This window comes from Parambassis ranga, chromosome 8 (genome assembly GCF_900634625.1).
Source record: "Parambassis ranga chromosome 8, fParRan2.1, whole genome shotgun sequence".
Classification (NCBI taxonomy): Eukaryota; Metazoa; Chordata; class Actinopteri; family Ambassidae; genus Parambassis; species Parambassis ranga.
In genome coordinates, this window is record NC_041029.1 from 18671855 (window position 1) to 18696422 (window position 24568).

At 45.0% G+C, this 24568-nt stretch overlaps 3 protein-coding genes and 1 long non-coding RNA gene across 7 annotated transcripts in view; 3 read left to right on the forward strand and 1 right to left on the reverse strand.

Moving 5' to 3' along the window:
- Positions 1-2707: 2707 nt before the first annotated feature.
- On the reverse strand, positions 2708-8552 carry LOC114439302 (uncharacterized). 2 transcript variants are annotated; one of them, XR_003671038.1, is made up of 3 exons: positions 8447-8552; positions 5340-5476; positions 2708-4552 (listed from the first exon to the last, which is right to left on the reverse strand). It is a non-coding gene; the product is annotated as an uncharacterized LOC114439302 (long non-coding RNA). The 2 variants fall into 2 exon arrangements; XR_003671037.1 differs by lacking the exon at positions 8447-8552 and adding an exon at positions 5573-6073.
- Positions 7152-10801, forward strand: LOC114439300 (homeobox protein Hox-B6a-like). Of its 2 annotated transcripts, XM_028411148.1 has the most exons (3): positions 7152-8073; positions 8266-8477; positions 10171-10801. In XM_028411148.1, the coding sequence occupies exons 1-3, from the start codon at positions 7919-7921 to the stop codon at positions 10449-10451; spliced, it is 648 nt and encodes a 215-aa protein (XP_028266949.1). In that variant the 5' UTR covers positions 7152-7918; the 3' UTR covers positions 10452-10801. The 2 variants fall into 2 exon arrangements, with proteins under 2 accessions (XP_028266949.1, XP_028266948.1); XM_028411147.1 differs by having other exon boundaries at positions 7153-8477.
- A 3354-nt stretch (positions 10802-14155) lies between these two features.
- Positions 14156-17430, forward strand: hoxb5a (homeobox B5a). The gene is made up of 2 exons (XM_028411141.1): positions 14156-14995; positions 16289-17430. Exons 1-2 carry the CDS (start codon positions 14311-14313, stop codon positions 16534-16536), a joined length of 933 nt encoding a protein of 310 aa, XP_028266942.1. The 5' UTR covers positions 14156-14310; the 3' UTR covers positions 16537-17430.
- A 1077-nt stretch (positions 17431-18507) lies between these two features.
- Positions 18508-24568, forward strand: part of hoxb3a (homeobox B3a) — a 56055-nt gene continuing 49994 nt past the window's right edge. For both annotated transcript variants that reach the window (XM_028411134.1, XM_028411135.1), the window contains exon 1: positions 18508-18679. The gene's annotated coding sequence lies outside the window, so the exon portion shown is untranslated. The remainder of the gene's footprint in view (positions 18680-24568) is intronic.

A 24568-nucleotide genomic window follows, 5' to 3' on the forward strand; every position in this document is an offset into this window, starting at 1 on the left:
GTCAGGCTGCTCGGTAGTTACGCATGGACACGTCTGAAAATAAATATATTGAATAAAAAAACGCACTATGTAAACATGAAGAATATGCGTTGAAATAAAACATACTTTCATATATAAAGTTTATAGTTTACATCTCAAACCACCTTTTTAATCATAATGCAGGAACAGGACTCATGCCAGTATTATATACCCGCTCCATTTTATATAGTGCATGTTTTTATGGGGTGGTAATTTTGCAATAATCTTTAACGCACGTGCCAAAGTTTATAAAATTGTTGCATTTTAAATTAAAACTATTTTGTACGAATACCACGCTATATCCTGCTGTATTAAATACACTCTATGAACTGAACATAGCTCCTACTTCTTCACCGGCCGCTTTTGTGCAGGATACTGCTCGATATGTTTTTATAACTATTAGAATATCTGACGTTGGTTTATTGGTTTATGAGGACTTCAGTACCAACAATGAATAAATAGGGGCACAAAAACTGAAAATATAAAATATAGACTGTTACTATCAGCATTATTAAGATTATTGGTATTAATAGTACAAAGATCCAATAATTCAGAGAGTGTGTGTGTGTGTGTGTGTGTGTGTGTGTGTGTGTTAATAGTCATGCATGGGGCACGGGGCAGGTTTATGGGTTCATTTATTAAAAACAAAACAGAACTTTTTCAGCCTTTATGAGACAGATCAATACTCATTACTACCAATATCATGCAGACCGTGGATAACAAGGAAACAGTGGTTTAATGTAAAAATACATTCTAGAAAACAGCATCAATCCATGGCTGTGAAAAGAAAGGAGCTAAGCTAACACGTAGCTTACTATGTTTACAGCTGCAGCAGCGGCGGTCACACGGACACTGAGCCGGGACAGTGCTGCTGTGTGGCGGCGGTGCTCGCCAGTGAGCTCCCGAGCAGGACTCAGCCCTCTAACAAAACCCTCTGGTGCCATCTAGCGTCCTGCTGATAACAGTACCGAACACAACCACACGTTTCTTCCTCAGGTTTAATACACACACGTCTATCACTCTACGACACACAATAGCTGTGTGTTCTGGGCGTGTGTGTGTGTGTGTGTGTGAGGATGGTCTGTAGCTGTTGACAAACGGATGATGTGTCCACTACTTTGCTTTTTTTATCGTCTTTGGAATGAAAACACACCAGCCATGACGAAAGGCAGAGAGCGAGTGCACGTGGTCGCGCACAAGTATGTGGGGGCGTGCATGAGTCTTTTTTCCTCTCTTTCTTTGTCTTTGATGTAAACGCAGAGAGACAGATTTGTGGCACTGGGGTGGGGGTGGGGGGGGGGGGGGGGGGGGAGAAGTTGCTCTGTCTCGCTTTCTCTCCAAGGTTAGGCCTCGCGGCTGTTGCACTGTGGTGAATGAGGCGTAGAGAAAGCCGTGCGCGCACACAAGAACAGAAAAACGCACCTTGAGGGTTCTTTGTGTGTGTGTGTGTGTGTGTTCGCCCAAGGAAACCGAAGCTTATGAGGGTGTAAAAACTTGTGCTGATTGGTCAGGGTCGCTGCTTCGATATGCATAAGCAACCAGAGGCTGCACTGTGCGCGTGCATGTGCTTCAATGTGTTCGTGTAAACATAATAACTCGTCCTTGCTCTGTGATTTCATTTTTAGTAGCACTCATCTGCAGATCTGCTGTGCCGCCCCTCCCCCCTAGATATATGCACCCAGGTGTGTGTGTGTGTGTGTGTGTGTGTGTGTGTGTGTGTGTGTGTGTGTGATTATTTAAAAGCGCCTGCTGAAGGGAATGGAAGCTACACAGTGCTGTATTTAATTTATGACCACAGCATCAGACTTTAATCCGGCATTCAAAATCAGCACCACTGCATTAACATCGGACAGAAAATCCATATTCTCCCCTCTCATCTATTTCTCTTCTAGTCGACATCCAAACACCTCGATTGGATTTTCTGCGTAGTGAGATTATGATCAGCACGGCGGTATCACTCCGCGCCATTATTATTCAGCTGAACACAGCCTAACAATTCCACTACCATCGCCTACATCTTTATAAAGACTGTATAATAATAATAATAATAATAATAATAATAATAATAATAATAATAATAGCCGCTTTGTTACAGCCCCCTGTGAGGACTTGGATCCGTCCTGACCCCGCAAGCTCGCCTTAAAGCAGAAACTTTGAGGAGAAACAGGCGGCCCTCCTCGTGATGCCGCATTCATCCGCCCGTTAATGTGTAACTAGTCCTCGGGCCCTTCTACGGCCCAGAGCTCGGCCCACCGGTAATAGTCCGGTGAACTGACCCAGAGCACGAGCTCACAGGACCCTGAAGGTCGCGCTGCCTGGAAACCATTAATCGGCTGAACAGAAACAAAACAAGCAAGAAAAAATCACCAGGCAGGCACTTTCTCTGAGTTTGTCATTACACTGTGACACGGAGGTCGCACACAAACACACACACACAAAACTTCACTACAGCAACAATAGCATCAAAATATGTGTAAACTTCTGCAGCGCTGCACAGTGAGGGTCAACGGAACTTTACCATGATCCCGCATGGAGAGGATCTAACATGTCCATTACTTGAAGAAATGTCCGAGCACAACACACATCTGTAGCAATGCGCAACAATTTATTTACTCAACGTGGATTTTTTTTAACATTCAAAAACATCACCTCACTTTTGTTTTAAATTACAGCCACAGAAAATGTCTGATTTATCTTAACGACCCCCTGGCCTCCTCCAGCCGCGGGAGGAAGTTTTAAACGTGTGAATGTATCGTTTTCTTAAATTTCTAAATATATATAAAAAGCAAAGCGATGATAGAAACAGCGGGTTTCTTCAGGCACTGGATTATTTCGCCGTGTCGGTGTAAAACGCGGCGCTGCGGCTGAAGTGAACCGCAGATGAACTGTACAGTGCTCGTGTGTGTGTGTGTGCACGCGCGTTCCTTGTGTGCAGAACAGCACATTTGTTCATCTGCTGTTTGCTGCCGGCCTGTTTTTCACCTCGCTGCCATTCCTCGGACTTTACAAGCAGTCATAAAGAGTCATAAAGCCATAAAAGCCCGGAGTTCTGTCTCTCTTTTCTCTTCTATAGGAATCCAGAAGATTCCTGGAGTTCCTCCGGCGGCTTTTCAGCCGTTTGCACCACACAGCTCAATTACAGCGACTTTAGTCTGAACATTGCGACTTAAAACATAGAAAAAAATAGACTTAATTATCATTCTGCTAATTAGAAACCACGAGACATGCGCTGTTAATAAGATTTAGACTTAGTCCTCTATTATGGCTACACTTTTTTATTGATTTTATTATTATTAATACTTATTTAAATAGCCTAATAGTAACTCTAACGCTGCTAAGTCCGGCTAGCTGCTATAGCGTCAGTGGTGAATTGTATCTATGCAAAGTTAAAAAGCATTAAGGGAAGTCTGTATAAAAGGACCAGCCGTTCAGCAACAGGAATTCTTTTTTTAATTTAGATGCCTACGGCAAGCGGCAAGGTTCAAGTCTGGTTTAACTGTAGCCTGTGCTAATCTGAGAGGAAACGGCGGATAGGGAGAATAACAACAGTGTGACAGTTAGTGCGCGTGACGTAAGATGTACGATGCCCTCCAGATTCATAAATAAATAAAAAACTATTCATAAGGCTTCATTTTGAATATTCACAAAAACTATGCCACAGTAACTGATCGAAAGAAGGTTTAATTACCAGTAAAATATATATATATACTTTCAAATTATACCACGGTGTGTGTGTGTGTGTGTTGAGGTGTGTTTAAGATCCCTGTCCGGAGTGAAAGTCCAGCCCCACGTTTAGCATCCCGGCACAGGCTGTAATATCTGCTGCTGTTTGATGGAGTCCATGATGCCATGTATCCTAACAGGGTGTCCAAACAAAGACAAAAACAGTCCCACAGCATCAATGATCCACCAGCACACCTTACAGTGGGGCGTGCTCTTCTGGCTGCATCTCTCCTTTAGTCCACAGCTGTTGCCTCAAAGGTCCAATAAAAGACTTAAGTTTGATTCAAAGACAAATCCTCCAGTTGGCTGCTTGTGACGAAGGTGGCGTCTGATGGTGCGCTGATGGAGAATTTCCGTAAGACTTGGAGATTCTTGACGGATCCTATTCATGAATAGGGTCAACACGTCCTCTTCCCGGTATAAATATATATATGAGATATATATACACTACTAATTTCCGGTTTTAAGCACGTCACTTTTTGGCATTTGTCCCCATGTATATCCCTTGAAACAGGAAGTTATTGAGGATCACGCAGGATTAGGATTTATATTAATTTAAAAAATTACTAAAACAATATATTTGGGTGTCAGTCATCCTGGCTCAGCGGTGTTAAAAAAAATATGTATTTTTGTCCTTCCGTTAGGCTAATTTTACTTACATGACTTATTTCCTTGTTGTGCTTTTGTGCGTCTCACCTTGACTGTCACACACACACCAGCACACTTCATCCAGACGGCCCAAGTTTCTCCTTTTGCAAAAACACAGGATCCAGTTTATTCCCACTTCATTTTTGGCATTTGCTCCCAACACCTGCAAGACACAAAAACATTCCATTCTTTAGGTACAAGATGCAGCACCCTCCTACACACACACACACACACACACACACACACACACACAGAAGCGTTCTGTATAAATAGATCAAACCAGTGATATTGTAACAGAAGTGAGATGGTTACTGAAGAAAAGAGACACACTTGATTTATTTAATCATACTAAAGCTAATATTTAAATGTGTGTGTGTGTGTGTGTGTAGCTTTACAAATACAATAAAAACTATGTGGGCCATTTATAAATCACATATCTCTACAGTAGGCTTGTTAGACTAGTTTTAATATTAGTCTGTGTGGAATTTGTATAAGTATAGTATATGTATATATGTACGTATTTAGGCCACGTAATTATGACGGTTCTAAAGTTGTACCGTAGCTAAAAACTCCTGTATTATACCGATACAAGCTGTCCATATTTTTGTGTAATAATCTTAGGGTATTTTGGACTTTTATACATTTTCATGTAAAAACAGCTCAAGCATCACGCTGAACATGTGAAGTGTGATGAAACGCAGCACTTTGCAGAAACACTCACACATCACCTGCTGAGGCCTGCCACCAGTTTACACTGGGCGATACACTCAAAACACGGTGAACAGGCTTTTAGCAGCAGATCCATCCAGTGCAGCCGTTTCATCCTGATGTTCATGTCACTCCTCTGTCAGGACGTCATATTTTGTCTGAACCACCGGGCTGCTGCCAAAGCCACAATCACGTAAGCCCGTGCTGAAGCATATGGGCTGTATATATAATAATAGTATTACCGTCCTGTGTGTCCCAGGCTGGAGGCCATGCCTGTCCTGTCCCGACTGTTAGTGCTCATTAATGATTAAACCACAGTCAGCTCCAACACAATGCTGCTGCTTCCCGTTCCCACAAAGCGCAGAGGAAACGCAGCGTCCTGCCAGAGAGAGAGAGAGAGAGAGAGACAGGGGGTCAGAATGAAAGTTAATAAGAGAGAGTCCTCATCTGTCTGTGATCCTGCAGCATAACACACAAAATACGAGCGTCAGTGTCTCCCTGCTCTGAACAGTGTTACTGTAAAAAAGAAGAATGGAAAAGACATGGCGGATGGAGGAGGAGGTGGGGGCAAAGTAAAAGTAAAAATAGAGTCTTTGTCTCTATTTGTCAGTCGGACTGTCTTCTGCTCGGCCACGCAGACAAGTCAGAGCCTGTGGGGAAAACACTGCGAGACTCAAGAGAGGGAGAGAGGGAGACTTATTTATGGCTGCGGTTATTTTATGACCTCAGCGACACGTCGCCTGTTCCGTTTGTAAGTGCAGTGAAAAGTAGGCCGAGCGCAGATTCTGTTTTCCATCTTTGAAAGACACAAATACAGAATCAGATGTTGCTCTAACATGCTTTCACTTAATTACAAACACACACACACACACACACAGTAGCTACAGTTATGTTTAAACTCCTGATATTTAAAACAATATGCTGAAAGTATAAATGACATCATAATAATTTAAGTAGGTTCCTGCCAACAGGTTAATTCTGTCGTGTGTACAGTAACAATCTTAGACTGCTGTTTAAACAGCAACATTTATATGCGGTATGTTTAACTGTGTTTTTGTAATTTTCATACTATAATTTCCCTCTAACAGTTTGTTTATTATGAGCTTATTATTTATTCAGTCCTATGGGTTCTTGTTTGAGGAAGTTCTACTTTGTAATTAATGCAGGCCGTAAATTGTGAAATTGTATTGCGCATTAATAATACATGTTTTTTTTGTTATGGTTGTTGTAGCATGGATACCTTCAGCTAAAACGAAGCTAATTAAAGGACTTCCTTGAATATTTACAGGCAGCATGGAAAGAGTTTCAGGCGCAGGACTATAGTCTAATCAGTGTCAAGAAAACGGAAAAAATTGGAAACTTTCGGGACTGTTTCTGTTCTCCTTCTCCTTTTACATGTCAGCCCAATCAGTGTCACTGTTGAAGAAAATAATAATTCACGGCGCACATTGATCAGTTCCAGCAGAGTCCTGCCTGAAGAACAGGCGACTACAGTTCATTTAAAAAAAAGAAACAGGGTCTAAAGGTAGCAGAGCACAGGACAGGGTCTTTCACAAATAAAACATCAACAACTATCAGATTCTAATCAGTAAATCCCTGTCAGATTATCAATTGCTTCTCTTATTGAGAAAATAGCCGCGCTGAAAAGCCTGTGGTGAGAGCAGGACACACACAGTGGCAGCGGAGGGCAGCGTAAATCCACCAACCAAATTTGCAAGCAGCACATACTAACACCTCAATTATAGCAGCGCATAGCCCACATTAAATTGTAGGCTAACACGCGCACGGGACCACACATGAGTCCTGCGCGCTCCCGGCTGTGATTTACGCTCCACAAATTCATTTTAATGCGGTTGGTATTATCTGCAAAGCGCCGGGGATATGTTTTATTATTCGGTTGCCTCCAGTGGTGCAGCAGCACCCCCCCCCCCCCCCCCCCCCCCCCCCCCCCCCCAAAGGAAGAGCGTGTGTGTGTGTGTGTGTGTGTGTGTGTGTGTGTGTGTGTGTGTGTGTGTGTGTGTGTGTGATATCCTACTGGGTTTTATGGGTCCAACAACAGACGGAGGAAGACACACAGAGAGAGAAAGATTCAATTTAACGCGCGGAGGATTCCGGTGTGATTGCGCAATCTCACCGGGAACCAGAGGAAGATTAGAAACAGAGATTGAATGAGAATTAGAGAGAGGGTGAGAGTGGGAGAGTGGGGAAGGGAAATAGGAAAAGAGAGAGGAGAGAGGTGGGGAGGTGGTGGTGGTGGGGAGGTCGCGGTAGTTCCCAGACCCCCTCCTCTTCCTCCTCTTCTTCCTCTCTCCAGTGTGGGGAGGACGAATGCCAGGCACGGAAGCTTCCTATTGGTCAGTATGAGGTCAGCTGGTCTCTGTCTCCCCCCTCATACCCCTCCTCACCCCATCCCGTCTACTCAACTAAAACACGCACACACACAAATACTCCCTCTGCCCCCCCACCTCTCTCTCTCTCTCTCTCATGCTGTCCCACACTGGCACTCAGCCACCCCGATAACCCACCACCCCTCCACCCCCTACCTCCACCATCATCCTCACCCTCCTCACCCCCTCCTTCCAATCTGCGATAAACTAAGTGATAGCAGCAGCCCGTCGGACTGTCGGCTATAAAACACAACAAATCATAAAGTGCAGGCAGGGGAAGGCAGAGGAAGGAGGACGGGAGGGAGAACCGTTAGCCGTTAGCCGATAGCCTCCGTCTACTCCTCCTTCTTCATCGCGTGAACGTTGTTGTTGTGTTTGTTTCGTGCCCTCCTGTCCTCCCCTCTCCTCTTCTTCTCCTCTCCTACTTTCTCCCGATGAGTTCCTATTTTGTCAACTCGTCTTTCCCGGTGACGCTACCGGGAACTGGTGGAGGCGGACAGGCGGCGGCGGCGGCAGAGTCGTTCCTGGGTCAGATCCCGCTTTACTCGTCGGGATACGCCGCCGACCACCCGCTCAGGCACTACCCTGGGGCAGCAGCCGTCACTGCCGCCGCGGCCGTGGCATACAGCGGAGGCGGGGTGCACCAGGAGAAAGCGTACCCGGCATCCACCTATTACCAGCAGGCGGCCAATGCAGCGTACAGCGGGCACCGGGCGGCGGCGGGGGTCGGTGTTGGGGGCACGGCAGGAGCCGGTGCCTGCGACTACGCAGCGGCAGCGGCGGCAGCGGCGGCGGCAGCCAGCAGCTTCTACCGGGATAAGGAGCACCAGTGCAGCCTGGATGAGCACCAGCTCGCGCTGAGCCAGGACGCCATGCACCGTAAAGCGGAGTGCGCGGGGGTCAGCGGGAAGGGGCTGTTAGGGGAAACGTTGGACAAGCAAGCGGCGTCAGCTCCTATTTACCCGTGGATGCAGAGGATGAACTCGTGTAACGGTGAGTGTCTTCTTCCTCATCTTCCCTTCTTTCGTGCATATTTTATGACCCCCGTCATAAAACTGACGTTTGTTTCCTCCGTCAGCCTCTCTGCTGTCTTTGCTTTCTCCTTTTCCCTCCCTGCTCCTCCTCTGCTTGCTTTATGATGCCCGTTTGTTGGCCTGCCAGTCACTCATGTGCTCGGTATTTTATTGTCCGTCATAAACCGGGTTTGTTTGGGTTGTAGCTCCTGTTACTGTATATGACCTGCTGACCGACGCTGCTACCGAGCAGGGGGAAGGAGAGTTGAGAGGAAAAGCCTGTCAGACAGTGTTGTGGGTGAAAACAAGGAACAGATAGAAAGATATATAGACAGAGAGGAAGCAGTCTGAGCATGTTTCATTATCTTTGAATGTTTCTTTTAATTTATCTTTGCGCAGGACCAACGAATAAGAGACTAAAAAGGGAAAAAGTTCTCATCTTTTAGCAAACTTTAATAACTCATTATACTGATAGAGGAGAATTATATCACAGCTGCTCACATATTATCTCACACGGAGCCTGCACTGTTAACCTTCCACTGTTTAATAAAAACCGATTAGATAATCAGGCCTGTGAGTGCTTCCAAGTCCGGAGTGTAAGTGAGAAGCAGGGCCAGCTCTACAAGGAAATCATTTGATTTAACAGACTCTCCCCAAAACAAGCACGTCTGTCCTATTTTACACTTTAGCATGGATTAAAGCAACGAATAAAATGATCCTCTGTGCTGCGGAGTGTCTTTGTTTAAGAGGAATAAAAACAGCCTGTTGAGAGTGAAGCGACTAATGGTGGATGATGCAGGGCTGCTGCTGTACAAAAGCCCTGCAGGACACTCCAAGTTATGACAGATGAGGTGGAAACAGGCTGCGCCGCAAAGACATATAGCTGAGCAGTAAAAACGCAGCGCGAGGACTGTATGAATGACAGCTGGAAATGTAAATGGCAGCTGGAGAGAGAGCAGAGTGGCACAGAACCCCCTGAGTGCTCCTCTGTAATCCGTTTTATTTTTGTTATTATTATTATTTATGGATATTTAGATATGTTGCTCTGAGTGGCGTGCGGTTTTTCCATCCATGATCTGCGCCTTCAAAATCAATACAGAAACTGAAGCTGCTAAACTGACAACATGGCGATTTGTTTACCACCAGGGGCCAAAATACTGTTAGTGAGGATCAGAGGAGACTAAAGCCCTGGAAGCTGATCCTCACCAGGGGATTCCCTGTGAAACATGATCGATACTGACATTATTATTATTATTATTATCATTATTAGGCTATTATTATTAAAATTATTATCCTTAATATTATTATAGATAGAAGACAGAAGTCTTTCTTTAGCATTAGGAAAAATAAGAGTTCATAAATTCACATAAAGGAGAAACCTCTTAAAAAATATCTTAAATAAATCTTAAGAAATCTTAAAAATCTTAAATCTTAAGAAAAACAACATTTCATCGAGTGGGTGCAGGAAACATAACATATTATATCTGTGAAGACTCAGCTGCAGCAGCTCAAACTAGAATAGAATAGAATAGAATAGAATAGAATAGAATAGAATAGAATAGAATAGAATAGAATAGCATAGAATAGAATAACAGGCGTTAAGGTGACTCTTAGGTGTGTGTTACTTCTTCGGTTAAACTGTAACCTGCTCTGTGTGTGTGTCTGTCTCTCAGGGACCTTCGGCAGCCCCGGGAGACGCGGGCGGCAGACGTACACGCGCTACCAGACGCTCGAGCTGGAGAAAGAGTTCCACTTCAACCGGTACCTCACGCGGCGGCGGCGAATTGAGATCGCGCACGCGCTCTGCCTCACGGAGCGGCAGATCAAGATCTGGTTCCAGAACCGCAGGATGAAGTGGAAGAAGGAGAACAAGCTCATTAACTCTTCTTCGTCTTCCTCCTCTTCCTCCTCCACGGTGAACGGTGCAGATGAAGAGGAGAAACGGACGGAGTAAATAAACTGATGTGAGACAATTATAAGAGGAAGAGGAGGATGGAAGAGAAGACATGCTGGTTAACCCCTTCCCCTCCCCGTCTCAAAGTTTATCCAGACGTTCATCTGGTGTTAAAACTCTGGGAAAACGCAGCCTGCATTATGTTCTGTTTTATTTCTAAGCTGAGCAGAGGCCTGTGAGACAGAGAGGGGTTTCTGACCTGATCCCTCTCCTTTCTATTAGGACTCAAAGAATCGTGTAGGCGTGGGGCACATTGGGTGTTGGCATCCAAAGTAAAAAAAAAAAAAAACAAACACAGTAAATTAGTAAAAACTATTTTAAAACATAATTTCTTGCTGCATTCCAAGAAACCCGCCCAACTTCTACCTATTTTTATTTTCTCTTTCAAATGTACTTCTACCTGTCAGGCACTTGTTTTAAAGCTTTGGGATTTAGGGTTGTTTCCGTCCCCTGCTCGATTTGATTGTTTTGTAAATGTGTGTATTATCCGTTCTATTACAAGTGCAACAGCGCACAAAAAAAGAAAAAAACATGGGGATGTGTATCTATATGTTCATATTTAAACTGTAGCCCATAGAAAATCCGCAAGGAGGAAAAAAATGAAAATAATGTATTTGCGGGGAGGGTGGGGGTAATTTAACCCTTACAGTTGTTTTCAGATATAGAGGGGTGCGTGGGGAGGGTGGGGGTGATAACCTACTGATGTTATTCTCCAAACTACCTAAAAACCTTCAGGAAAATGTAGCCTATATTTTATGGATTTTTACATTGTTTGTTTATGTTAGTGTTTTGTCCAGTAATTCCGTATACTACCTATGAGACATGTTCAATAAAAGGTGAAGCAGTGTATGGAGACAGGTTCTTCTTCCTCCCGGTGCTGGACGCATATATTCAAACGAACCAGTGATGATTTAGTGCTGTACTTTACAGCCGCGCTCAAACACTCATAAACCTTTGAGCCTCCTGCTTGTAAGTGTGAAACACAAGCTATTTACGGCGCGTGAGGCGAGACCGCGGCCCGGGCCAAATATGTAAGCGCACGCGGCGGTCCGGAGGGGAAGTGACAAGGGGCGCGCGAGCTGCTTTTGCTGATGGCTGGCCGAACTAATTGATGACCTGTGTGTGTGTGTGTGAGAGAGAGAGAGCGAGAGAGAGAGAGAGAGAAAGTTGACCTGTCCTCGAGCCGGGCAGTCAGACACGTCACACACACACACACACTTCACCCAGACAAAGTGGACAATGTCCTCGTGACCCTTTGAACTCTGCTTGTCCTCTGAGTGACCGGCGCGCGGCTTCCATCTTGGGTTTCATTGGTAGCGCGCGCACATGAACACTAAAAAGCTTTTTTTTTGGTTTTGTTTATTTTTCTATTGTCTTAAGGCATAAAAAACACACGCAGCTGATCCTGTGTCAGTTTATATATAAATACAGCATGAAATATTAATAACACACTATGTTGTAAAAAGTGGCAAAATAACTTCTACGTTGTTTACACCTCATACTGCTGTGGACTAAATTCCATTATTTAGTTTATTATTATTTTAATATGTGTCTATTGAAGAAACACTACTGTAAACCACAGGCTCAGAATCAGCTGGACTAAGACTTCCAGTAAATAACTTCTAGTTCTAGGATGTGTTGCCAAGATGACACAACTTGCAAGTAAATTATTAATACTGGAAAAATAAAATAAAGCCCTTAATAGTAAGTGTGGGAGCCTATATTTAGATGAATGTTTATTCGTGCAAGAATAAAGGTTTGGTTCTGTTTGTGTATAGACAGGCTGCTGGTCAGGCTACAGGAGGTTTGACATGACTGTACTGAGGTGACAAGAAAAACAGAAAGTACACGCTGGCAGATGTTCTCTGTCAAACATAGTGGAAAAGGTTTCTCTGTGACCTAGAGGGCTCGTTTTACCCACACAACACATTAAGTGCACACACAGGTGAAGTTTCTCTTATTTTCGGCAACAAAACAGTGGTTGGATTTCTATGTTGTCTATAGACTTCGAGCCAGATGAAGTCTCTGACATTTCATCTCCAAAAGTTAATAAACTGAAGCATCTTAACAGAAACCTTCACATTTGCGCGCAGCTTGAAATGAGGCATTAAGGACTCCATTGATTGCAAGAAATTGTGCTCACATATGTGCCCTGCATGGAGGAATATCTGTGCCATTTAAAGGGTGATTTTATCCATAAACAATCTGTGCAGAGGCTGGATGTTAGTGGTGCAAAGACTCCACCTTTTCCAAATCTGCTGTCTCTACTCTCATTTATCAAATACTGTTTGGACCAAAATAGTCAGTGAGTTGTTTCAAGGGACAAATATTCAGTGTTGGTGGAAATTTATATATAACAAGCCGAGTGTGTTCAGGGGTGTGTGCCAACTGGGTCAGTGCCGCCTCCTGTCCGTCCCTGCAGCTCGGAGGCCATTCCTGGCACATTTCTGGCTCTGTGCTTCAAGGCTTGTCAGTCGGCTGATATAATAATATTAAAAGTAAGATCTGACACGTAGTATGGAATTTTAGCTTCCCCTGTTTTTTTGTATCTGTGCGGTTACTTTGGAAGACCCAAGGTGATTTCCATTCCAACTGCTGGTTTCTCTATAGTCGACACTCAGTGTGAAAGCTAAGGGTCTGAAATGTGGCCTGCAGCTACACACACACACACTCTCCCACTGAGTACATTCATTTGTATCATTTCACACACAAAAATCTGGAAATCTTCATCTGTCCCCCTGTCCAGCCTGTGTGTCAAAGCTGCACTGAGTTGAGGCCTACACTGCAAAAACACACACGCACACAAAAACACTCAGACACACAGAGGCACTCTGGCTGAAATGCATCCCAACCCGGGAATCAACAAATCATAAATCAGCAGATTTCCATCCAGTGTGGACGTCACAGATCAGGTTTAACATTCCTGCTCTGCAGCTGGAAGGGAGGCTGCAGGGAAAGAGGAGGAGGAGGAGGAGGAGGGGCAGAGAGAAGGAAAGAACATGGTGAAGATATCTGAACAAAACTTGAGAAATAATTCTCTTTTTCCTCTCTGGCTCTGGAGTCACATTATGCTACTATCAGCTCTAGCCATATTATTAATTACAAATGATGATGTTCTACTTTTTCCCATGTAGCCCTACTTGCAGATGATCAGTAGACTCTCAGCTGAAGGTGAGAGGCAGCATGTTATTATCTGTTTGCCATCTTAGGGCTGTTTAATGGTAGCCGGCTAAATTCCAGCCTAAGCAAAGGTCAATTAATAGACCGGACTTGTGACGTGTACACAAAAACACACACGGGGAGAAATGTTTTAACAGCTCTCTGAGGCTCTTTTGGAGGGTCTACTTTCTCCCTCCCTTTGTAATCATTGCAATAAATTATGTCTGCAGTAGGTGGCGCTCTGAGCTCACCCCCGACACCTCTAGCAGTGGAATAAAGGGTGAGGGAGAGAGCGAGAGAGAGGGAAGGAGAGAGAGCTTCCCCCGCCCAGTCCTTTATCATTAGAAACCTCAGAGCATGAATTACCTCTCCAAAGTCATCGGCGAGAATTTACGACTGGTCAACAAAAGCACGTGACCGCACACCCTCCCTTCTCTCTGTCTCTCTCTCTCCTCCCTCACCTCACCCCTCACCTCCCCCATCACGCACACACACCCCTCTATCCAGCACACACACCACCCCACCCCCATATTTGGACGGCGCATACATAGCTAAAAACGAAGTACAGTGCAACGCCATAATTCACTAATACATCATAAATCGTTGAAAGTACCCGCGTTATAACGACCAAGAGAAATCTAACAAATCAAGCGCCCCTTAGTACTCAGCTGTAAGCCTGCAACTCTCTAAAACAACCTAAATGAGCTCTTACTTTGTAAACTCGTTCTCGGGGCGCTACCCAAATGGCCCCGACTATCAACTGCTAAATTATGGAGCCAGCAGCGGCGCAATGAACGGCGGGGCGTACAGGGACTCTTCCGCCGCCACCATGCACCATGCCACGGGCGCGTACGGCTACAGCTACAATGGCATGGACCTGACCGTCACCAACCGGGGAAGGGGGAGCAGCGAAGGCAACACCGGAGGACACTTCGGGGGCGGCTCGGTCGTCGGGGACTTCGGCTCCCCGACCTCGGACAGGGGATTCAGGCAGCTGTCCACCTGCTCCCTTGCCTCCGCGGCAGAATCTCTCCTGTCACCCGGTAGTGAAAACCCCAAGCTGGGAGCCCACGGATCGTCTCCCCGCTCGGAGCAACCAGGAAGCGGTAATCTCAGCTCTCCAAACCTGTCCTCCGCCTCCTCCGGCGGCGGCGGCGGCACGGCTCAGCGCTTCACGGAGCTGGATGACGCGTCACCGGAGACCGAGGAATTGCAGCATAACCGGGACACCGGTCACGGTAACAACCCGCCACCCAGGGTCGGGCACCAGCAGTCTTTGCAGAAGCAGGAGGGCGGCCCGGCGGGATCCGCCGCTGGCAGCACTGGCAGCGACGCTCAGGCACCACAGATATTCCCCTGGATGAGAAAGCTGCACATTAGCCATGGTACATGCTGCTCTTGTGTTTACAGCTTATTAGCTCTGTATCATAAAAGTTCCAGGGCGATAATATTCATATGTAAGGACACATGGGGCCGGTGACAGTTAAGTGCTTGTTGAAGCTACATGGGGAGCCATAGTGCTTTGTGCTTCTTTGTATACATACTAAAGAATCTGCAGACTTATTGTTGCTTTGATTTGATTTGAGTAAATTGGCTGCTTGAGAATAGCTGGAAGACACACAATTAGCCATGGTTACTCGATTTTGTCTGCACCCCACCAAGCCTTTTCTCACTGCGTCAGTTTAATGTTTTCATATGGCTGTCAAAAATCCATCATCTTGGTCCTAAAGCTGGAAAAGCATAACTTTTTGCGTTTTAGTTTAGATTACATATGTAAATTTCACAGTTTTTACCTGGTGTGAAATTTCAGAAATCAGAAATTGAACAGAGCAGCTGCTCATCCTTCAGTTAACAAGCTGAAGAAGTTCTGTATTAGTGTGTGTTTTCAGTGCACCAGGCTGGAATTCTTTTTACACATCCCGCCTGTAGAAGCAGGCCAGGGACGCCGGATGGTTACCCCCTCTGTCTTTTCTTCCTCTTTTTTTTATTTTAGCAAATTCCACAAAAGCGTCATAAATCTGTCAGGGGAGAGCCAAGCCGGGCAGCAAAGCCCAACAGGCTGGAGAGCGCAGACAGAGCCGGGTGGGAAAAGAAAAGGAGGGAGTTACAAAAAGAGAGAGAGCAGGAAGGCTTTGGAAGCTGCTGCTCCTTTGAAAAAGTGAAGCTTTATTACGTGTGGGAACTTTGGGCTATTAGAGAAGTGAGGCTGAGGACGAGGCAATAAAACCATGAAGGGCACAAGAGGGAGTGAGAAGGGGGAATATATAGAAGGTGATGGTGAAGAGGAGTGGTTAAAAAAGAAAATAGCAATGTGACGAATAAAAGCAAATCTTTTAGCGCAGGCCGTGGAGTGGAAATTGTTGAAATGAAATGTGTCAAGGGATGACTGGCTAGAATGAGGGATAGTTTTTACGCACTACTCGTGTGTCTTTACGCACAGAACCTGTGTGAAATTCTGTCTTATGTGCTGTGTGTGTTTGGCGGCTGCAATCCGAGCAAATCTGCAGAAATGTGTCTTTCAGAAATGAAAACAAAGATGTTGATCCAGTGCTGTTAGGGGATATTTGGTGGGGGTCCTGTAGGCTCATCGTGTGCTGCCCACCTTCTGTCTGTGTGTAAATGATGGACGCATCCAAACACGCTCCTTTAACCGCCCTTTGTCCGCTCCAAACCCTCAGATATGACGGGCCCTGATGGGAAACGGGCGCGGACCGCGTACACCCGCTACCAGACGCTCGAGCTGGAGAAAGAGTTCCACTTCAACCGGTACCTCACGCGACGACGGCGGATCGAGATCGCGCACGCGCTCTGTCTCACGGAGCGGCAGATTAAGATCTGGTTCCAGAACCGGAGGATGAAGTGGAAGAAGGATAACAAACTGAAAAGCATGAGCCTCGCCTCTGCGGGAAGCGCCTTCCAACCCTAAAGATTAAAATAGAAAAAATAATCCATCCGTCCATCTCGTTGGAAAAGTAACTAACAGGCTCCCACGAGGGAGACAAGAAACAAACAAAAGAGAAAACAGAAAACTTGAAGAAAAACACAAAAAGAGGCCAGCAGAAAAGAAGAGGTTCCACATCTACATTCAGAAAAAAGAAACAAACACTTCATCAGCCGAGTACTGTACAGCAGCGCAGCACTTTTTATTTTTTGGCATGTTGGTCTTTGGTGTTTTAGGGCAACGTAAAAATGACTGTGGTACTTGCTCTTGTAAAAAGAAGAAAACTTGGTGTTCCTGTATGTTGTCGTCGTTTTAACATGTCCGGAGGAGAAGAGGATGAATATACTACCTAATATGTCCGACCTACAACCTCGCTACCTATGGTTTCATCGTTTTATGTGTCAAGTGCGATGTTTTGTAATTGACCGAGTGCTTTCTAGAAAAGTTAGCATGTCAGCACTTATTGTAAGTTATTTACATGATTCAATAACGTATGTATATCCTACTAGTTTGACCCCCCCCTCCCCTCGGTCAGCTGATTAAAATCTCTTCCTATTTTTATTGAGGAAGCAGAGAATGTGTGTCTTTGTCTCAGTACCCATCCATAATGTTGTGTATAGCTATATATTCTAAAAAAGCGTAACTGTATTATATTGTTATTATTATTGTAATTATTGGCTCTACGTTTCGAAAATGATGTACATAAATATATATTGACATTTTTAAATGTGACCAGTTGGATATTTGTAGTTGTAGTGTGTGAGAGCACGTCCAAGTGTGGAGGTGTGTGTGTGTGTGTGTGTGTGTGTGTGAGGGAAATGGCTGCCGTCCTTAAAGGCCTGTAAGCTTTCTGCCAGTGAGCTTTTTGTATTTGTTTGTATCTTGGCGTTAAAAAAAATAAAGTTCATCATACTCATCAAACTCATAAAGACTTAAGCAGCTGCTCATAAACCAAACTGCCACACACATGGGTTCACGCAGCCCAGAAGTTTAAGAATCCTTTTAGGATCTGCTGAGAATATTTTTGGCTCTGTCCTTATGAATTTATTGTAGATCTTATATTTCTCGTGCAAACTTGTTTCTCAAGATGGCTCCATCTGTCAGCTGCCAAGCCACAGTCGATATTGTGTTTTGCAGGGGTTGTTCAGTCACATTGGCTGGTTGGGTTTGATCAGGTGGACAGATACACAAAATAACTTGTTGATGCAAACTTTGCTCCGTCCGCATGTTTCTGTGCATTTACATCCAGTCCAGAGGCCTGCGCCTGATTTTTTGAGGCCCCTTTAACCATGAACGCCACATATCCAAGGACCACAGAAGCCCCACCGCCCAAGATCACCAATCACTAATCAAGCTGCATAAAACAAACACTGAGAAACACACACACACACAGGACAGTCCTCTCTGCTGAGGACAAACTACCTACGGTGGACAAATTGGTCACTTTTCTCCCTTTTCCGCCCGAACGGAGGCCGCTCCCGGACAAATTAAGTTACCCTCTCCTCGTTTCCAACTGTAAACAACCAACTGAACTTTTAAACTCACCGGCTGATGGTGCTGCAGTTTCCCATACACGGCTCTCTAAGTTGATTGGAGGCGGGGGGGCAAGGTCCTGCTTCGAGCCTCATCTGGACACAACCTCTGTCTCCTGCCTCTTCTGTCTGTGTATGTGTTGAGATATTTTTTTTAACCTAACCCCCTTCGGCTTTGGGCCAAACTATAAAAAGGAAGACAGCTTTGACATTTACATGTCAAACAGATGAGGGGTTTTATCTTCAAGTTGCATCGTAAAGATCAGGCCTGGCCTCAAACTGATACCTCTTACTGGCTCTCCTTTGGTCACGTGGGGTCCATAAAGTTAGTTTTATGGTTTTGGGGAGTTGACAATGTACTATATATTTCACATTCTAGAAAGCAAGTGACGGTTTAACGGCTTCGCGGGGATCCTAAAGGGGTCAGTAAAGCAGAGACAGAGCGGGAGAGGGAGGGAGTGTGTGAGAGAGACACACCAGGCCACTACTACCGGCCGCTATTCCAGCTCCGGTTCACACTCAGAGCCCGGCGATCTCTACTCTGTTTCGCTCCGGATGCTTGAAAAACCGGCGAAGAGAAGGAGCCGGTTCACACAGTAAGTAGAGTTTGAAGGCTGGCTGTAAGTGAGGGCTAAGTAGAGAGAGGGGTGGGGGTGGTAAAGTGAGAGAGAGGTGTGTAATTACCATGTCACTCACTCACTGTGTAGTGCTCCTGTATTAACGCGCTCGCGGAGTGCAGCCAAGCTCCGGTGTATCTGAGATATTTGAGATTCCTTGTTGTGGCTGGTCCAGGCCGGGCGACGGTCGTGGCGTCACAGATGGAGTGAGATTATGAATCTGTGTGTGTGTGTGTGTGTGTAGCCCCAACGGGCGTCATTTAGTGTGTGCGTAATGATGGCACACAGCCATGCAGGAAAATTGCTGTATGTTTGTCAGTGTGGAGAAGGAACCATTAGTAAACATGGCGTTGGTTACAGTCATACAAATGCACTGTAGCTGTCTGTGTGTGTCTGTGATAGACTAAACTTTGGCAAAAGTACTAAATACGGAACCAGAGCTGGTTGGAATGAAGCTGGCTGTGTAGAGGCTAGTTTCAGGTTTTAAATTTGTTATTTTTCTTTTTACATTTTAAAGGAGATTCGGATAATGCATTTGCTGAAAGGATGATGAACTGACAGCAACAGATGTTGTTGGTCGCTATTGCTGACTCACAACTTTACTCTTTCTCTGGATCAAACGGATCCAACACCATTTTACGCACAGCTATCGTGTGCGTAAATCTGTTCCAATAAGGATCAAGAGTTGTAAAAATGCCCATGTGTGCTATAACCACGAAGTTGATGGACAAGGACACGCGCGCACTCTCACGCACGCTCTCTCTCTCACTCACACACACTGCAGTGACATGCGTCCTTGGGTACCATAAGAAAATCTTTGTACACCCTCCGCCCTTGTATTTTCCAGACAGGATGGGTGTGAGTGAAAAAAGCGTCGTGGATACAAACATTTCCAAGGCTCGAGTCTTTGCAGGGGCTATTTTACGCCACAGTTTGGTCCTGTTTGATTCTCAGCAGACACGCGCACACATACTGTAGACACTATAGCCTCAGATTTAGTGGTTTTTGTTTCAAAGAAAAGTTCAAACTGAACCAGACTTACAGAAGAACCAAACGAATTTACAAACCCGATGGGAACCAAGTGCCAGAATTCAAGACAATATGGTGTTTGTTATACATGGACTGACGATCAATTCATTAATGAAGGCAAGGGTCAACACTATATTAACATTGGTATTAATTAATTTTGAGATACACCAAACCTTACCCCGCTATAATTAAGAATTCAAGAACGTGATACAAAAGAATTCCGAACTGAGCAACACAAGTATCTCCGAGTTTCCACTGGAACTAGTAGGACTCTTAAACAGCCTTTAGATCAGATTCAACACTCAAATAAACACAACATAAGACTGGAGCCACGTCACACAACACCTCTATTAGAACAACTGGTGTTAGGTCATTATTAATTATATAGTTTCACCAGTAATGGTTATATATATATATATATATATATATATATATATATATATATATATATATATATATATATGTATGTATGTATGTATGTATTGATCTATGTGTAGTGCCAATAAAACTCTTCAGATAGCACCAAATTTAATCCACACATAAATTACAGTTGAAACAGTTTTTGGTGAAAAGCCAGCAGCTTGTTGTGATTTTCTGAATAATAACATAAGCGCAGACTGTGATGTGAGTCAACAGGGAGATAAACGCGGATGTGTTAGAGTTTTCACTGACCCTGTAAATCTTTATGAATTTTTCACACTATTTCCCTCTGATGTCTGAAGCCGGGCTGAAGCTGTCAAACAGCGCTGCTGCCACTCACGCGGCGCCGTCCACTGCTCGCGCGCACGGTCTCCATCATGTTGCTGTTTAACGTGTGTTGCAGCAGACGGACGCATTTTAAGTAAATATGGAGTTACAAATTTTTGTTTTTTAACAGCCAGGCATTGATATCACGTGGTGTCGCAGTTGACGTCACAAGACAATAAAATGAATTAATAAATCTTCTTTTGTGTTAAACTTGACGACAACATGGCGCCCGGAGTCCAAAACATATGGAGAGTTTTAGAGTGCTGAGATAAACTCTTATGATATTTAAAGCTGGTAGAATTTGTACTTGGTAACGATGAGGAAACAGAGGGTTGGAGGACTTAAGATTTTTTTTCTTTTTTCAAAATAAGTATATTATGTTTTAGTATACTTTTCCTGCATGGCCTCCTTTTTAAAAACAATGTGGATTTGGTTTTAATTTGTCATGTTTAGGTAGGCTGTATTTACAATTTCCTATTACGTTTTTTAATTTTGTATTTAATTCATTTTATTTTCTATTTTATTATATAGCCCGTCTTTTATATGTCTTGCTCCGATGAAATATTCCCCTCTAGGAAACCCACGCTAAAAGCTGCCCTTACAGTATTTACACAGCAGCGTGGCCTACTTCACGTCTGAGTATTTCTCCCCGGTCACGACCACATAGTTAATCCGCTGTCCTCTGCACTCCTCCGCTAATAAGAGAGGAGGATTCAGCTTTCGGAAGTCCCTCTGCTCTCAAACTCTCATTTATTATCTTCTCTTTACATGTGAAGTCAGACTGCCCAGATGCATTTTCAGTCTGGGGATTCCTGGCGCTGCCCTCCGCCATCGCAATGATTTTTCACACGAGCTTCACAATGTTATTTGGAGTCATGTTTGGGATACCATAAATTACTGAGACACCCGTTGGGGAGTTGGGTGAAAAGTGAAGGCGCTCTTCTTCACAGTAAGCGTTTGTCTATCCCTGCATATTTTTCCTTTCCTTGGATTACAACAGTTATAATATACAAAACACTGTCTCCTTAATATCAGCCATTTTAACACCAATCTAGGTTGATATTGTACGTTCTTTAAATAATAATAATGGATCGAACATATTTTTGCTTCTGTCCCGGGGTGATATAACCCCCAAACTGTGTGTGTGTCTGTGTGTGTGTGTGTCTGGACCCGGCCTGGATCTTTGAGGAAGTTTCAGTTCAGTAAACAGGAAGGCAAAAGAACCTCCCCATTTCATTTTTCATCAACTTCCTCCTTTTAATGATGATACAGGAATCCCCCTCCCAAAGCAACTCCTCCTGCACACACACATACACATGGACTACACAAGGGGACACGACATGACACGCGTGACACAAATGTAGGTCCTTTCCTTGTCGGCAAAAGTGAGAGAGGCTGTGACATGGGAAGGCGCAGCAGCGGCTCTGTATGGGCTCCTTTGTTTTTGCTGTGTGTGTCATCTGTTTCCCGTCTCTGCAGGCAGCCTGCAGAGCCGCTTCTCCTCGGCATTATGTGCATTATGTGTATTATGTGTACAGGCTTGCTGCTCCTTTTGAACCTGTCGAGTCTGTCAGAAGGCGCCGAGTTTGGCTTGAACAGCCTGTGTGTTGGTGATGATGAGTGGGGTGAGTAACTCATGCGGCTGGCTCTTTCTTTTTCCCAGTGCACTGCAAAGGTGTGTGTTTGTCTGTATGTGAGGGAGTAGAGGGCTTTGTGTGTGTGTGTGGGAGTGGGGTGTGTTTTGTTGTATTTGCTGGGTTTACTGGTAGAGCACGAGAGAGCTGAGAGGGAAGGTAATGACCGGGCCATGGGAACAGCCTGTGTGTTGTTGCAGAACTCACTGGCGTGTGGCACTTTTGACCAGCTCCAATGTGATGTTCATTATTATTGTTATTATTATAATTATTATTTTTTAGGCTTTGTTTTTTACACAGAAGCCCGTCAAGGAATGGAGCAGAAATAAGCGCAGCCTATTGACAAGCTGGAAAGCCGTGCCCTCACACACACACACACACACACACACACACACACACACACACACACACACACACACACACACACACACACACACACACTCCTGCCTCTGAACTATTCCCCTCTCCCCCGTCGCAGCATCTCGTGTGATTGCTTTACGTTTAAATCGGCATTTGCGAAGCTTTAATGTCCTCTGCATACTGATAGGGGTGAACCGCGCGGCCACGTCTCATGAATAATGCACGAGAAGGAGTCACCGCGAGGTCAGCAGACAGACTCGAGCCACGCACTGCGAAGGAGACTATTGCGCCTGCGCAAGAGAGGAGGAGGAGGGGGGGGGCTTATAGCACCAAACTACCCCCCCCCCCTCCAGAGGAGTGTGTTTGTAACACGGAGGAAATGAATTAACAGGTGGCTGTTTTTATTTATCTGCAGCCAATGGGCTTCCTGTTTCCAGGAGGAGGGCGGGAAGTTTATCTCAGACAAACGAAAAAACTTCCACAATTTAAATCAGGCTGAGTAAACAGAGCCATCCATTAGACTGTCACAACTGCTGTGATATCACATCTGATTTGACTTGAAAATGGTCATTTGCACCATATTAAGTTAACGCAGAAAAAAGAGAAAGCAACTCATGATTGGGTGATTACTTTAAAATTGTTTGCTCTCGATAAAAGCCTGCCGCTTTGTGTGAGTGAGTAAAACAAGCCTGGATAAGACAGCAGAGGGCTGTTTGACTTGGAGACGGCTTATAACAATGCAAATATTTAAAAACGCTCCCAGGTCATGGGGGAGCGCTTTGTTAAATTGATAGGTTTTAATGAAAATAGCCTACGAAACAAATAAGTTATTGACATGTGCTAGGATTTTATGAATGACGTGTTAATATACAATGATGTGCTGGAAGGTTTCAGGTTAATAATTTACTGTATCACATAACGTACAAATACAGTAAGTATTGTAAATTTAAACAATGGTAATTATTACAGTAGGTCGATATGGAAAAATAGGACTACTACAAAAATAAGCCTTCAGTGTGGCCATTTCTCCTTTTTGTGATTTTTCTGAAAAAAAAAAATAAAATCGGGACTTTTATGTTGCAGTAACTCGTGACTCTTTACTTTTAATCCCCTTGAAGCGGCTTCCGTTTGATTCAAACTTTATTGGACCCATTTTTTCCCAGAGAATGCAACTCCCTCGCGCCGCCACCAGAGCCCGCTTTAGACCAGGAGGACGCGAGACCCGGCGCGAGAGCCCCCCGCGAGCCCACACCTTCCTCCCTCCCTCACTACAGCACGCGCCCCAGTTCTTTTGAATCCTGTCCAAGATAACCTGCGAACCTCCCGGCTCCGGCTCTCACTGCTAAAACACACAAGCTGTCAGAACTGTCAGAACTGTCGCGTCGTCTCTGCGGCTGATGGATGGAGAGGGTACAGAAACACACACAGCCCGCGTCTTTACATGCACAGAATCAGAGATTCTTACTTTTTCATTCATGTCTGTTTGTATTTTCCTCTACACAGCAGAGAGAATGAGCAGCAGCCAGGCTCGGACAGAAACAGCCCACCACCTGAATTAGTAGCCTACTGCCGTAGTTACTCTCTTTCTTATTTCGCTGTCTTCCTGCCCGAGGCGCAGAGGAGGAGGGTTATTATCAGGAGAACAACATGACTGGATGTCCAGCAGTAGGTTCACCGAGTTGAAGGGTCAAAAGTTCACCGGCGTGCGTGAGTTCCGCCCTCGCCTCTCCCTCTCCTCACTCACTCACTTCACTCTGGACCAATTGCTGTATGTCAAAGGCAAAAAAGAGGGAGCGAGGGAGGGAGTCCGAGCATGAGCAGAGGTGTGTGTAGGGGGTCGTGGGGGGTACAGATGAGAGAAATGATAGCAGGAGGCAAAGGAGCGGCTGAGGCCTGACCTTCCCTTCCTTTGCCCGTTAACAAAAGCGAGGCTCCTCCTGCCGCCGCGATGCACAGAGAGGGAGATGAAGGGAAGAGAAAGACAGGAAAAACAGAAGGGGTTGAAGGTGGTGCTGGGAGGGCGGAAGGTATTCGGTGACATGGAGGTGGCTGGAGGTGGTGGGATGTCTGGAGGGGGGGGGGGGGTGCAGGTGTTTGG

What these genes read in the sequence shown, in the direction of transcription:
- LOC114439300 (XM_028411147.1), top strand. Translation starts at nt 7,919, where the DNA reads ATGAGTTCCTATTTTGTCAACTCGTCTTTCCCGGTGACGCTACCGGGA. An exon ending in GAGGATGAACTCGTGTAACG is followed by an intron (nt 8,478 to 10,170) that starts GTGAGTGTCTTC and finishes TCTGTCTCTCAG; the next exon opens with GGACCTTCGGCAGCCCCGGG.
- hoxb5a (XM_028411141.1), top strand. Translation starts at nt 14,311, where the DNA reads ATGAGCTCTTACTTTGTAAACTCGTTCTCGGGGCGCTACCCAAATGGC. An exon ending in AAAGCTGCACATTAGCCATG is followed by an intron (nt 14,996 to 16,288) that starts GTACATGCTGCT and finishes CCAAACCCTCAG; the next exon opens with ATATGACGGGCCCTGATGGG.